Consider the following 15060-nt stretch of genomic DNA (forward strand, 5'->3'; position numbering starts at 1 on the left):
GTGACCTTCTTGCCGTTGGCTGAGTTTGCCCTTAATAACCGGGCTAGTTCCGCTACTTTGGTTTCGCCATTTTTCTGCAACTCTGGTTTCCATCCTCGTTTTTCCTCGGGACATGTGGAGCCTTCTGACTGTCCTGGGGTAGATTCTGTGGTGGATAGGTTGCAGCAGATCTGGAATCATGTGGTGGACAACTTAAAGTTGTCACAGGAGAAGGCTCAGCGTTTTGCCAACCGCCGCCGCGGTGTGGGTCCCCGACTTCGTGTTGGGGATTTGGTATGGCTGTCTTCTCGATTTGTTCCTATGAAGGTCTCCTCTCCTAAATTTAAGCCTCGCATCATCGGTCCTTACAAGATATTGGAAATCCTTAATCCTGTGTCCTTTCGCTTGGATCTTCCGGTGTCGTTTGCCATTCACAACGTGTTCCATAGGTCCTTGTTGCGGCGGTACGTTGTACCTGTGGTTCCTTCTGTTGAGCCTCCTGCTCCGGTGTTGGTTGGGGGCGAGTTGGAGTACGTGGTGGAGAAGATCTTGGATTCTCGTCTCTCCAGACGGAGGCTTCAGTATCTGGTCAAGTGGAAGGGCTATGGTCAGGAGGATAATTCCTGGGTGGTTGCCTCTGATGTGCATGCGGCCGATTTAGTTCGTGCCTTTCACGCTGCTCATCCTGATCGCCCTGGTGGTCTTGGTGAGGGTTCAGTGACCCCTCCTTAAGGGGGGGGGTACTGTTGTGAATTAGACTTCTTGGCTTTCTCTGGTGGTTATTAGTGATATGACTCTGGGATTTTCTTTCCTCAGTTTGCACCCACCTGGGTCGTTAGTCCAGGGGTGTTGCTATATAAACCTCCTGGATCCTTAGTCCAGTGCCTGGCATCGTTGTAATCAGATCCTTTTTGTTTGCTCCTATCTGCTGGTCCTGGTTCGTGCAAAATTAAGCTAAGTCCTGCTTCTTTGTTTTTTGGGTTATTTGCTTGCTCTCATTTTTGTCCAGCTTGTACTAAATGTGATTCCTGACCTTGCTGGAAGCTCTAGGGGACTGGTGTTCTCCCCCCGGGCCGTTAGACGGTTCGGGGGTTCTTGAATATCCAGCGTGGATATTTTTGATAGGGTTTTTGCTGACCATATAAGTTATCTTACTATATTCTGCTATTAGCTAGTGGGCCTCTCTTTGCTAAATACCTAGCTCATCCTTACGTTTGTCTTTTCCTCTTACCTCACCGTTATTATTTGTTGGGGGCTTGTATCCAACTTTTGGGGTCTTTTCTCTGGAGGCAAGAAAGGTCTTTCTTTTCCCTTCTAGGGTTAGTTAGTTCTCCGGCTGGCGCGAGACGTCTAGAATCAACGTAGGCACGTTCCCCGGCTGCTGTTATTTGTGGTGCTAGGATTAGATATATGGTCAGATCAGTTACCACTGCCCTATGAGCTGGTTTTTGTGTTTGCAGACTTAGAAACTATTTCTGAGACCCTCTGCCATTGGGGTCATAACAATTGCCCCTTCTCTTCACAGTGCCCCTTCTCTTCACAGTGTCCCTTCTCTTCACATTGCTCCTTCTCTTCAAAGTGCCCCTTCTCTTCACAATGCCCCTTCTCTTCACATTGCCCCTTCTCTTCACATTGCCTTTTCTCTTCACAGTGCACCTTCCCTTCACAGTGCCCCTTCTCTTCACAGTGCTCCTTCTCTTCACATTGCCCCTTCTCTTCACAGTGCCCCTTCTCTTCACATTGCCCCTTCTCTTCAAAATGCCCCTTCTCTTCACAGTGCCCCTTCTCTTCACAGTGCCCTTTCTCTTCACAGTGCCCATTCTCTTCACATTGCCCCTTCTCTTCACAGTGCCCCTTCTCTTCACATTGCCCCTTCTCTTCACATTGCCCCTTCTCTTCACAGTGCCCCTTCTCTTCACAGTACCCCTTCTCTTCACATTGCCCATTCTCTTCACAGTGCCCCTTCTCTTCACATTGCCCCTTCTCTTCACAGTGCCCCTTCTCTTCACAGTGCCCCTTCTCTTCACATTGCCCCTTCTCTTCACAGTGCTACTTCTCTTCACATTGCCCCTTCTCTTCACAGTGCCCCTTCTCTTCACAGTGCCCTTTCTCTTCACAGTGCCCTTTCTCTTCACAATGCCCATTCTCTTCACAATGCCCCTTCTCTTTACATTGCTCCTTCTCTTCACAGTGCCCCTTCTCTTCACAATGTCCCTTCTCTTCACATTGCCCCTTCTCTTCACAGTGCCCATTCTCTTCAAAGTGCCCCTTCTCTTCACAGTGCCCCTTCTCTTCACATTGCCCCTTCTCTTCACAGTGCCCATTCTCTTCAAAGTGCCCCTTCTCTTCACAGTGCCCCTTCTCTTCACATTGCTCCTTCTCTTCAAAGTGCCCCTTCTCTTCACATTGCCCCTTCTCTTCACATTGCCACTTCTCTTCACAGTACCCCTTCTCTTCTCAGTGCCCCTTCTCTTCACAGTGCCCCTTCTCTTCACAGTGCCCTTTCTCTTCACATTGCCCCTTCTCTTCACCTTGCCCCTTCTCTTCACAGTGCTACTTCTCTTCACATTGCCCCTTCTCTTCACAGTGCCCCTTCTCTTCACATTACCCCTTCTCTTCACAGTGCTCCTTCTATTCACATTGCCCCTTCTCTTCACAGTGCCCCTTCTCTTCACAGTGCCCCTTCTCTTCACATTGCCACTTCTCCTCACATTGCCCCTTCTCTTCACAGTGCTACTTCTCTTCACAGTGCTCCTTCTCTTCACATTGCCCCTTCTCTTCACATTGCCCCTTCTCTTCACAGTGCCCCTTCTCTTCACATTGCCCCTTCTCTTCAAAGTGCCCCTTCTCTTCACATTGCCCCTTCTCTTCACATTGCCCCTTCTCTTCACAGTGCCCCTTCTCTTCACATTGCCCCTTCTCTTCACAGTGCCCCTTCTCTTCACATTGCCCCTTCTCTTCACAGTGCCCCTTCTCTTCACATTGCCCCTTCTCTTCACAGTGCCCCTTCTCTTCACATTGCCCCTTCTCTTCACATTGCCCCTTCTCTTCACAGTGCCCCTTCTCATCACAGTGCCCCTTCTCTTCACAGTGACCCTTCTCTTCATATTGCCTCTTCTCTTCACATTGCCCCTTCTCTTCACATTGCCCCTTCTCTTCACATTGCCCCTTCTCTTCACATTGCCCCTTCTCTTCACAGTGCCCCTTCTTTTCACAGTGCCCCTTCTCTTCACATTGTCCCTTCTCTTCACATTCCCTCTTCTCTATACTGTGCCCTTACGCTGCACTCCCCTTATACTGCCCAGTTTCACAATGTACAGATATACTCTAAGGATAAATGTGGGAACTGGACCCCTATACATAACACAAGAGCGTTTATGAAATCCCGTACCCGTGATATGTTCATCCAGTACCTTTTTTGTCCTTCTGTCCATGAAAATCCATCTAATATATTTGATTTGGTGATTTAGAGCTGTTATCCTAAATCCCTATGTGCAACATACGTGCCTACAGTATACAGTACAGACCAAAAGTTTGGTTTGCATTTAAAGATTTTTCTGTATTTTTATGACTATGAAAATTGTACATTCACACTGAAGGCATCAAAACTATGAATTAACACATGTGGAATTATATACTTAACAAAAAAGTGTGAAACAACTGAAATTATGTCTTACAGTATATTCTAGGTTCTTCAACGTAGCCACCTTTTGCTTTGATGACTGCTTTGCACACACTTGGCATTCTCTTGATGAGCTTCAAGAGGTAGTCACCGGGAATGGTCTTCCAACAATCTTGAAGGAGTTCCCAGAGATGCTTAGACATTGTTGGCCCTTTTGCCTTCACTCTGCGGTCCAGCTCACCCCAAACCATCTCGATTGGTTTCAGGTCTGGTGACTGTGGAGGCTAGGTCATCTGGCATAGCACCCTATCACTCTCCTTCTGGGTCAAGTAGCCCTTACACAACCTGGAGGTGTGTTTGGGGTCATTGTCCTGTTGAAAAATAAATGATGGTCCAACTAAACGCAAACCAGATGGAATAGCATACCGCTGCAAGATGCTGTGGTAGCCATGCTGGTTCAGTATGCCTTCAATTTTGAATAAACCCCCAACAGTGCCACCAGCGAAGCACCCCCACACCATCACACCTCCTCCTCCATGCTTCACGGTGGGAACCAGGCATGTAGAGTCCATCAGTTCACCTTTTCTGCGTCGCACAAAGACACGGTGGTTGGAACCAAAGATCTCAAATTTGGACTCATTAGACCAAAGCATAGATTTCCACTGGTCTAATGTCCATTCCTTGTGTTCTTTAGCCCAAACAAGTTTCTTCTGCTTGTTGCCTGTCCTTAGCAGTGGTTTCCTAGCAGCTATTTTATCATGAAGGCCTGCTGCACAAAGTCTCCTCTTAACAGTTGTTGTAGAGATGTGTCTGCTGCTAGAACTCTGTGTGGCATTGACCTGGTCTCTAATCTGAGCTGCTGTTAACCTGCGATTTCTGAGGCTGGTGACTCGGATAAACTTATCCTCAGAAGCAGAGGTGACTCTTGGTCTTCCTTTCCTGGGGCGGTCCTCATGTGAGACAGTTTCTTTGTAGCACTTGATGGTTTTTGCCACTGCACTTGGGGACCCTTTCAAAGTTTTCCCAATTTTTCAGACTGACTGACCTTCATTTCTTAAAGTAATGATGACCACTCGTTTTTCTTTACTTAGCTTCTTTTGCTGTGTATCCACCAGACTTCTGCACAACACAACTGATGGTCCCAACCCAATTTATAAGGCAAGAAATCCCACTTATTAAACCTGACCGGGCACACCTGTGAAGTGAAAACCATTCCCGGTGACTACCTCTTGAAGCTCATCAAGAAAATGCCAAGAGTGTGCAAAGCAGTCATCAAAGCAAAAGGTGGCTACTTTGAAGAACCCAGAATATAAGACATAATTTCAGTTGTTTCACACTTTTTTGTTAAGTATATAATTTCACATGTGTTAATTCATAGTTTTGATGCCTTCAGCGTGAATGTACAATTTTCATAGTCATGAAAATACAGAAAAATCTTTAAATGAGAAGGTGTGTCCAAACTTTTGGTCTGTACTGTACATTGTTTGTTAGTATTCCCAAGGCAGATGGATTAGCTTTCAATGTCAATATGGATTTTTGGCTTTTTCTTCTGTTTTCTCCTTAAATTGCAAAAAAAAAAAAAAAACATTAAAGAAATAAAAAAATAAATAAGACATGGGATTGCATTGCAGTTGATTACACAAAATGAGATTTCTAACCAAAACTATTTTTTTTTTGTTTTCAGGATGTTTATTATGGTTTTTTATCATTTAATGTAATCTTTTTTGTGGTGATATTTTGCATTTCCATATCCACAAGTGTGTTTGGATGCAGAACTGTCTGCCGATCGTCTTTTCAAGAAATAGTGAGTTGTCAATTTATAGTCTATTATACAGCTGAGCAAAAAGAGTTGCCGGACCATGGTCTGGTGTCCACATTGGTACTCTATGGTTCCTGGACCAGGACAGTGTGAACTTCCTTGGTCGGATCATGCAAATATTTTTGGTAAACTCTAGTCTATTTCATTTACCAAAATGGCTTGGCGTAACCGCCACCAATTTTAAGTGGATGAAAAATAATGCCTCGTGTACATATAAAGATGTGTGCACATACAGTACCTAGAGCAATGGCACTGAAAGACCCTGATCAAGGGCAACCACTCCGAAACATGTGTTTGCAAATGGAATGTCTAGTCTGGCTTCATATACTAAGACAATTCTTATTAAAGGGTCAATATTGACTTTAACCCCCCTTTACGACCTTGGACGTATAGGTATGCCCAAGGTCGTCTTTCTGCATTTGATGTAGGCTCCAGCACTGAGCCTGCATCTTTCCTGGCACATGATTTGATCAGCTGTCATATGCCTCTAACAGCTGTGGGTGGAATCACAAGTTTAATACCGCTATCAATCTCTGACAGCGGCATTTAACTTGTGCAAGCTGGAAGTGTGTCGTAAGGCCCGCCCTTTGGCTCCCATGTCATGTAATCACGGGCCCCTGATGGGTGTTTATGACAATCGGGTGGTCTGCAGAAGTGCGTCTGTCATTGTAAATCTCATGATCATGAGTTATGCCACACATAGTAGGGCTTCAGCTTTGCTATGTGTAGCACAGGTGATCAGACAGGTGATCAGACGATCACAGCTTCAAGTCTCCTAAGGGGACTATTGAAACAAGTGATAAGTAAAAAAAAAATTAAAAAAATATTTACAAAAAAGGAAAAGAAATATAAAAGTTAAAATCACCCCACTTCTGCCCCATTTAAAAACAAACAATTAAAAAAAGAAAAAAATACGGGTCTCAGAAAGCAGCAACTTTTTATTTTTCCTTACAAACTTTAGAACGTTTATCAGTTTTACCATTTATGGAACATGGTAAATAACAAAAACAAAACCACATAGAGAGACTGCAGACTTGTGAATCCATACAACGTGCAAAATGCGCACTGTCAGGATTCTCCGGTGTTGGCAATGGTTATGTGACCACTGCATATGTGATTTATCTACTTCCATCAATATTCCAACTACACATGTCCGGCCTCCCTCAATTCTCCCCTGTTGAGTGATGCTGCGCTTCCTGACAATGCACAGTTTGCACACTGTGAAGATACACACGTCTGCAGTCACATAGAGTGACTACAGACTTTAAACCCAAGCCTTAAGAACCACTTTAAGGATTGTTACATGCAATAGGTGGCACGAGAGTTCTAGTTGACTTTTTATCTAAAGAAGATTTTGCACAACACTTCATTGAAACTATGGATTGGGTTGTCCATGCTGTGGCAGACAGGGGGGAGAGCATCAATCTGAGAGACCAGTCACAATTCTACACCCTTGTGCACTCGGAGTACTAAAAACTGAGAAAAATATATATGATCAGCAACAAAAGCTAACATGCTGGATGTTGTGCTTAGTTGTTAACACAAGGACATTTCTGCGTGAAAGTATTAAGAATTGTTCCACTTTAGCTATGAGCGAACGTGCTCGGATAAGGTGTTATCCAATCATGCTCGTGTGCTAATCGAATGTCCGAGTGTCTGCGGCGTGCTCCAAAAATATGTTCAACTCCCCACGGCTGCATGTCTCGCGGCTGTTCGACAGTCGAAAAACATGCAGGGATTGTCTGTTTGTTAGATAATCCCTACATGTGTTGCGGCTGTCGAACAGCCACGAGACATGCAGCTGCGGGGAGTTGAACATATTGTACGAGCACGCCGAAGACACTCGGACACTCGATTAGCACACAAGCATGATCAGATAACACCTTATCCGAGCACATTCGCTCATCACTATTCTACTTCTGTATACAAAAAATGTCTTTTATTTCAGAGTGTGGTCATCTATCAAACCACGTCCTCAGCCGTATCTGATACCAGCAGAGATGTTCCTCCTGACTCCACAGCAGCCTTCTCATCTGCCTCAATGACACAGACTTAAAGTCGTTAGTCTTTGTCATAAGCCAGTGACAAGAAGAATACAAAGCAAACTCAATGGCGGGATCCTTATAGGCAACCTGTGACTTTAACATTTCTAGTAACTGGGCAATGTATCACTTCCCAAACATTTAGTTATCAGTAGCATATATGTTCTATTGGATCACCAATTACAGTATATCGTATCACCAAAATGTATTCTGTTTTGTACATTATTCTTTCTTTCTGCTCTTTGCTTATAAATTACAAAGTACCGGTACATCAGAGTAGATCTCCAGACGTATCTTTTTTTTAAGTTTGTTTCCTTTATTTTAAGTGCAACAGTTGTCTGGTTATTATTCATTTTTCATGTAGTGATTTTTTTTCCAAAATTTGCAGCCAATTTGGAGAACTTGTACTGCAGTGTAAAGCGTGGGGGATAGATAAAACTGTTGCCTGAGCCTTGTCGGAGTTATTGAATGGTCAATTTGAACAAGCGGAGCTCAGGGTAATACACAGGGAGAGACTAATTGTTTCTGCGATGAGGCAGGATGCGGCATTCAGACTACAGGGTCGCTAGGATTTCATCATAACTGTTCCATATGTTTTATTTAATCACAAAAGAGCACAGAAAGATTGAGGACCGAGCAGACACATGTGCGATTTTTATCAAAGGGTATGATCAAAATCGCCAATGCAAGTCTATGGGTCCATGAAAAAATCGGACTGCACTGGGATGACATCTGAGCGTGGTCCAATTTTCATGGACTGTCACATAGAAGAAGGTGGAGAGACTTTTTTGTCTTCACGCATGAGAAAAACTGATGACCCCCTGATCAAACTCTTATCAAAATAATCGGTCCATTTTTCTCATACGTGAAAAAAGCGCAGCACTCAATCAGTCTTATTAGGCCCAGCAATTTGGGAAGTCCTCATTACCGCAGCATCAAATAGGACTTCAGCTTTGGGGCTCCATGATTTGTATGTATGCCCCTGGAGATAGATAGTTATTATCCATCCAAGGTTTTGGCTTAGAAATACTGAGGTAAAACGCTGCCACGTGTGACCATTTGTAAGACATCATGGTCATCTGTGAGAACCATGCAGCCTGATGTCAGTTATCTGTTATGTATATGATCAGGGGTGGATTATAAGAGGGTCAATCTGGGCGGTAGCCCAGGGCCCAGTGGTGTGGGGGGGCCCTGGGCTACCGCACAGATTGCCCGCCGCCATCATGGCATTACTGCCCGTGCCCTGACTGGCGTATCATTTATGGGCCCGGTGGGCAGAGAGAGGGGGCCCGCATCGGGCCCCATCTCATCTGCTCACCGGGCCCATACCGGAGCTGCGGCGGTTTCCTATTGACGCGCGGGCGCGCGCCCGCATGTCAATAGTTAACAACAGCCGCCAGCCAATTGGAGGCTGGCAGCTGAAGTCGGCCGCAGGCACAGCTCACACGTCGCTTCATTGTCAGTCGCCGGCGAGTGTGCGCTGCTGGAGGGAGCTCGCCGCTGGAGCGCACAGGTCAGGTGAGGAGAACTTGTTTTTTGGTTTTTTTTTTTTTTTGCGAACGGCAATCCGGGGGGCCTGGGGCAATATGCTGGACACACTGGGGCAGATTGCTGGAGACACTGGGGCAGATGATTGCTGGACACACTGGGGGCAATGCTGGAGACAGTGGGGGCAATGCTGGAGACAGTAGGGGCAATGCTTGGAGACAGTGGGGGCAATGCTGGAGGACACACTGGGGCAGATGATTGCTGGAGACACTGGGGAAATGCTGGAGACACTGGGGCAATGCTGGAGACACTGGGGCAATGCTGGAGGCACTGGGGCAATGCTGGAGACACTTGGGCAATGCTGGAGACAGTGGAGGCAATGCTGGAGACACTAGGGGCAATGCTGGAGGACACACTGGGGTAGATGATTGCTGGAGACACTGGGGCAATGCTGGAGACACTGGGGGCAATGCTGGAGGACACACTGGGGCAGATGATTGCTGGAGACACTGGGGCAATGCTGGACATACTGGGGCAGATTGCAGGACATACTGGGGCAGATTGCTGGACATACTGGGGGTAATATGCTGGACACACTGGGGGTAATATGCTGGACACACTGGGGGTAATATGCTGGACACTCTGGGGCAATATGCTGGACATACTGAGGCAGATTGTTGAACACACTGTCTGGGGGCAATGCTGGACATAGGGGCTAATTAAGGGATATTATTACTGCAGTGATGTATTTATTTTATTTTTTGAGGACATTGTTTTAAATGGGGGGGCGGTCCTGTTACTGTGTAGAGTGACACTATGTCGCCTCTTTTTCTTCATGTGGTGTAATGTAGAAGTTGGGAAAAATTAAGTAATGTGTTCTGCAAGCGGAGCTCGAGATAACTGTGTTATTTCCTGCAGAGACAAGTCCTGGCTGGAAGAAGTGATGGCGGTCTGTGCTGGATGAAAGATGAAGGACTTCACCTAGAGACGTCACTGGTGAGTCAGTGTTACCTATACACTGACACTATACACTGTATACTATATACAGAGCTCCTGTATATAATGTCACCAGTGATCACTGTATTACCTATACACTATATACAGAGGTCCTGTGTACAATGTCACCAGTGATCGCTGTATTAACTCTACACAGACACTGCATACTAAGTACAGATCTCCTGTGTATAATGGCACTAATGGTGATAGTATTGTTTTGTTTTTGTTTGTTTTTTTATTACTGATTAGTATTGTAGAATTCAGTCACTATGTGGTGGTAATATGTGGTCTGGAAATGGTGTTGTGGTATTTGTCCCTTGTATGTGCTATTTGGTCACCAAGTGGTGGTAATATGTGGTCTTGACATGGTGCGGTGGTATTTGTTCTTTGTATGTAATATTATTCGATCACTGTGGTTGTAATTTGTGGTCTGGTCATGGTGCGGTGGTATTTGTTCCTTGTATGTGATATTGGTCAAAATATACCTAAATTGTATTGCATATTTTAACAAATATTTAATAGGTTACAGTAGAGTAGGGCCCGGCCATTTTTCTGGATTAATCTGGTTCAGGTATCACATGACCCCCGTCACATGACCCCCGTCACATGATCGGGGGGGCCCCACAGTGTCTGAACAGTCCGGGGCCCTGGCTACCCTTAATCCACCCCTGGGCAGTATCCTAGGGAAGGACACGAAGAGTACTGTGTTGTAGAGGGTGAGAAACGAAGTCACAGCACAAGGAGAAAGCACCGGGAGGAGTTCTGCCCTGAAATAGGCTGCCTCCTTCTGAGGCACGTAGCCGGTGGCCGGAACACCGAGGGAGTAATAGACTTTACGCTTTACTTCAGAGACCGGCAGGACAGTCAATTCCAAGTTGGCTGCCCGACCTTAATACCTAAGAAGACAGGGTGGCAAATTGTGGGGGTCGGGGCGTCGCTAGGGTCCCTATAAACAAGCCTCAGGCCATCAGTCATACGGGTTTGTCCTATCCATATCATCTGGGGGACAGAGAGGAAGACATCTAGAACATCTACGAAAGTTGTGAGGACCTTACCGAGTTGCTCAGCAGGGAGGTACTACAACACACAGGCGCTAGTAGGAAGGCTACTGATTTCCACCTGGATAAGGGGACTCTGCCTGCCCTGTGATTCGGTGCCTTGAACTGTGGATGCTGAAGACTTCAGTAAAAGGTAAAGAGATTGCAACCTTGTGTCCTCGTTATTCTCTGCGCCGTACATCATCCACCATCACCATCTATACATCTGGGAAGCCCTGGGGATACACTTCACCTGTGGGAAGGTATACCATCTAGCTGCCATCACATCACCCCAGTGGACCCCTAAGCAGCGTCGGTCACCCTGACCGAATACCACAGGTGGTGTCACGAACTTTATACAAACTCGTCCCTTTTATCGGACGCCTCTCTAAGGGCCACGGACCGGGTAAGGCCACCGTGACATCCCTACCGAACCGAAGGACCCGGTGCCGAGTACCCCATTGCCCTTAACGTGGGGGCGCTCCATTAATCTGTTCAGTCTGGTCCGATGGGCATTGCCTTTGTTCCCTCACTCCACCCCTCCTCGGCTTGCATTCTTCGCCGTGAATCTCGCATAGCGCATACAGACTTTGCGCGTGCACATTGCATTGTTACCTCGCACGTGCGCAGTATGCTTGCCTAATTGCGGGCAAAGTTGAAAAGCAGTATGGTGCATGCGCCAGTACTGCGCCGTACTGCTTTTCAGCTTTGCCCGCCTTTGGGCAACCATACTGCGCACGCGCGAGGTCACATTGCAATGCGCACGTGCAAAGTCTGTACGCGCTCTGCGACATTCATGGTGAAGAATGCGTACAGCAAGCCGAGGAGGGGTGGAGTGAGGGAACAAAGGCAATGCCCATCGGACCGGACTGAACAGATTAATATACAGAGCGGGACAAATTAAAAAGGTTTTTATGGGTGATGCATGGGGTGTCGGGGGGTTTCAAATGTAGATGTGGAATGCATACCTGACAAGCAATTAAATGATATTTTTAGCTGATAGAGCAAAAAAGTAGTGACAGGTTCCCTTTAACCTCCCTGCGTGGAGTATCTCAATGTGAATTAAAAATTGTTATCCCTTACTCTGTCTCCTGTCCGTCACTGATCCTGCAACCTGCTGATATATATGTTAATTGCACTGGCCTCTCCTGTTTCCTTGTCCGTCACCTTTATCACATAACATCACTGCCCACTTCCTCCGGTCTCGAAGGAAGCAGTGCAGATATTGTGAGGATATCACGTTTATCACTGGTCTGGTCCTCTTCTGTCCGCCATCATGTGCCACATCTCCATCCTCTTCACTGTAGGCTGGGACTTCCGGCCGCAACTAGGCCTCAAACGTCAATGGGTGTCATTAGGCCATGGCATACGTTGAGATGTTACGAGGTTGGCCGCGTCGGCACTGCTTGAAGTAAAGTCTCGGTCTTGGAGATGCAGATTATGTTGGCAGATCATCTTACCAGCAAAGATGCGGGATCGGCATGGTGTGAACTGTGAACTGGCAGTGCTGCATATAACCATTAGTCAGAGGGAGGCGCTATTATTAGAATTAAGTCACAAAAATTAGAAATTAATTGTAGTTTTATAAAAAAAAAACAACAATGTTGTACCTAGTTAAAACCATTACTGTGGGAGCTGAATTTGTGTGTATGCTAAAAATGATTGTAATATACAGTGCTCAGCATAAGTGAGTACACCTGCTTTGAAAAGTAAGATTTTAATCATTATCTCACTGAACAAAAGAACAAGTTCCAAAATTTTAACAAGACTGACTTTCGTGGAACATTTTTCTAACCCATAACATGAAAGTAAGGACTAATTAATATAGCTTTCATTTCATTTCATTCAATGAGGAATGAGTACATTCCTAATCAAATTCTTCTATGTCTAGTATTTTGTATGACCTCCATGATTTTAAGGACAACACCAAATGTTCTAGGCCTGGAATGAATAAGTTGGCGACATTGTACTGTTTATCTTTATCCGTTATTAAAAGAACAACCTCTTTTTAGAGCCTGGATGCTGGATGGAGAGTGATGGCAACTTATCTATTCAGAATTCCCCATAGGTGTTCAGTTTGGCTCAGATTGTAAGACACTTGGCCACTGAATCACTTTCAATCTGTTCTTCTTCAGAAATGCAGCAGATGTGTGTTTTAGGTAATTGTCAAGGAAAAGTGCACATCTACCAAAGGCACAAAGAGAAGTCAGCATTTTATCTTTCAATATAGAGCAGTATATCTGTGAATTCATGCTAATATCATTGAAATATAGCCCCACAGCAGGACACTGCCTCCACCATGCTCCACTGTAGGCACCATGCATTTCGAAAAATGAATTTAGAAAAATGGATGCCAAAAAGGCACAATTATAGCCTCTGTAAGAGGAATAGAGACTTATAATTTCCAATAGTGTGAGCTCTAACTTAAAGGATCTTTCCTAAAATTGTAGGCTAACCCTAGAATGGGGTTCTGGATTCCAGGCTCTGCAAAGTCCCATCTTGAATGGAACCGAAGTGCGCACAGTCGAATATTTTCAGTTGTCCCATAGACAATAAATTGAGCAGAGTGGAAGGGTGCTCAATTTGTTCTATTCAAGACGTCGATCTGCAGTGCCTGGTTCCCAGCATTCTGAGACATGCTCTGAGGATCACAGGGGGTCCTAGTGGTCAGACCCCAACAATTGAACGTATCATATGGATAAAGCATAACATACATTTTGGGGAATAACCAATCATTATGTTGCTATTTTTGTTGTTATCATTGCACACATAGGATACATTATCGATAAGGGCTAACCAGTTATTTGTGCATCTTATCATCAGATATGGACCTACAGTATTGCTTGAAAGTTTGTGACCCCTTCAGAATTTTAAACTTTGTTATATTTTGCTCTTTTTAAATAAGGAAAATGATCCAATATCATATTTCTGCGAGTGGCATGACGCAGTAGTGTCCACTTTTCTTCCCACGTGCCAGCTCCAGCAGAGACACGACTGACGACTTGCAGAGGATGCCGCTGACACCAGGGCGGAGGGAGATCCTCGCCACATATTCTCCTGCCTTACTATCACTGGCATCTGCAGCAGCTTCGTTATATCAGACAGGCAGTGCAGATGCTTCCCCAGCCAGGCATAATGAGGAATAAAAATAGAGAAGCTGAAATGTGGAGGGGAGTGAACATTCCATCTTGTGTAAATGCTTGAATAAATCTTTAAAGTGATAGGAACTTTGTTGAGCTCCAAATCCTCAGCAAAGACCTACATTTAATTGGAATCCATCACCTGGATATTGCTACCTCCACCTGAAAGCTGGCAGCATGACGTAGGAACGTAGACCCTGATTCCAGCGATGTGTTGCTTACTTGTCTGCATGCTGTAGATTTGATAAAATCCCTGTTTTGTCTGCTAGTTCTGTGAAGGCTGAGCTCTGTATAACCCCGTTCACATTCCTGATTGGTAGCTTGCTATGTGCACTGTGCATAGGCAGAAAGTTGCCAATCAGTGGTGGAGGCGGGGTTATACAGAGATCATTAATATGGAGGACTATCTGGCAGGAGGTTTACGAGTTCTACAGTTATAATCTCCTGCTGATAAAACTGTGAATGTATCAAAACCACAGCACGCAGCCCAATAACTGATACATCACTGGAATCAGGGTCTCTACCCCGACATCATGCTGCAAAAACCCTTTGAAAAAAAACATAATGTTACCTGCAGCCACCACTAGAGGGAGCATACTGCATACACTGAAGTCACTAATAGCACTGTATACAATAAGCTCCCTCTAGTGGTGGTGTTATATCATAATCCCTTGTCTCTATATGGCGTAAATGTAGCTGGTGCAGGTGCCTGTGGTGTTGTACAGCCAGCATCTACCTTTAACAGCAGCAATCGGAGCCAAATCCAATCTCTGCTACATAACCCTTTAAATGCTGTTGTGAATCTCTAGCAAAAGCATTTCAGGGGTACAATCCAGCTAGGGTTTCCATTTGGGAGCTGATCGTCCCCTGGCCGCGACTAAACCTTAGGGTGCCAATGTTTCGCTTTTATAGCCGGTGGCCGGCTGAATGCCCCTGT

At 45.4% G+C, this 15060-nt stretch overlaps 1 protein-coding gene across 2 annotated transcripts in view; it reads left to right on the plus strand.

Annotated features, from left to right (window-relative positions):
- LOC143764560 (membrane-spanning 4-domains subfamily A member 4A-like) overlaps positions 1-7911 on the plus strand; it is a 29341-nt gene extending 21430 nt beyond the window's left edge. The window contains exons 6-7 of one of the 2 annotated variants that reach the window (XM_077250233.1): positions 5286-5405; positions 7369-7911. In XM_077250233.1, the coding sequence (XP_077106348.1) occupies positions 5286-5405; positions 7369-7476 (228 nt within the window). In that variant the 3' untranslated portion in view covers positions 7477-7911. The remainder of the gene's footprint in view (positions 1-5285; positions 5406-7368) is intronic. The other variant, XM_077250234.1, reaches the window with a different exon arrangement.
- Positions 7912-15060: the final 7149 nt, after the last annotated feature.

Source organism: Ranitomeya variabilis, chromosome 4, assembly GCF_051348905.1.
Source record: "Ranitomeya variabilis isolate aRanVar5 chromosome 4, aRanVar5.hap1, whole genome shotgun sequence".
Lineage (NCBI taxonomy): Eukaryota > Metazoa > Chordata > Amphibia > Anura > Dendrobatidae > Ranitomeya > Ranitomeya variabilis.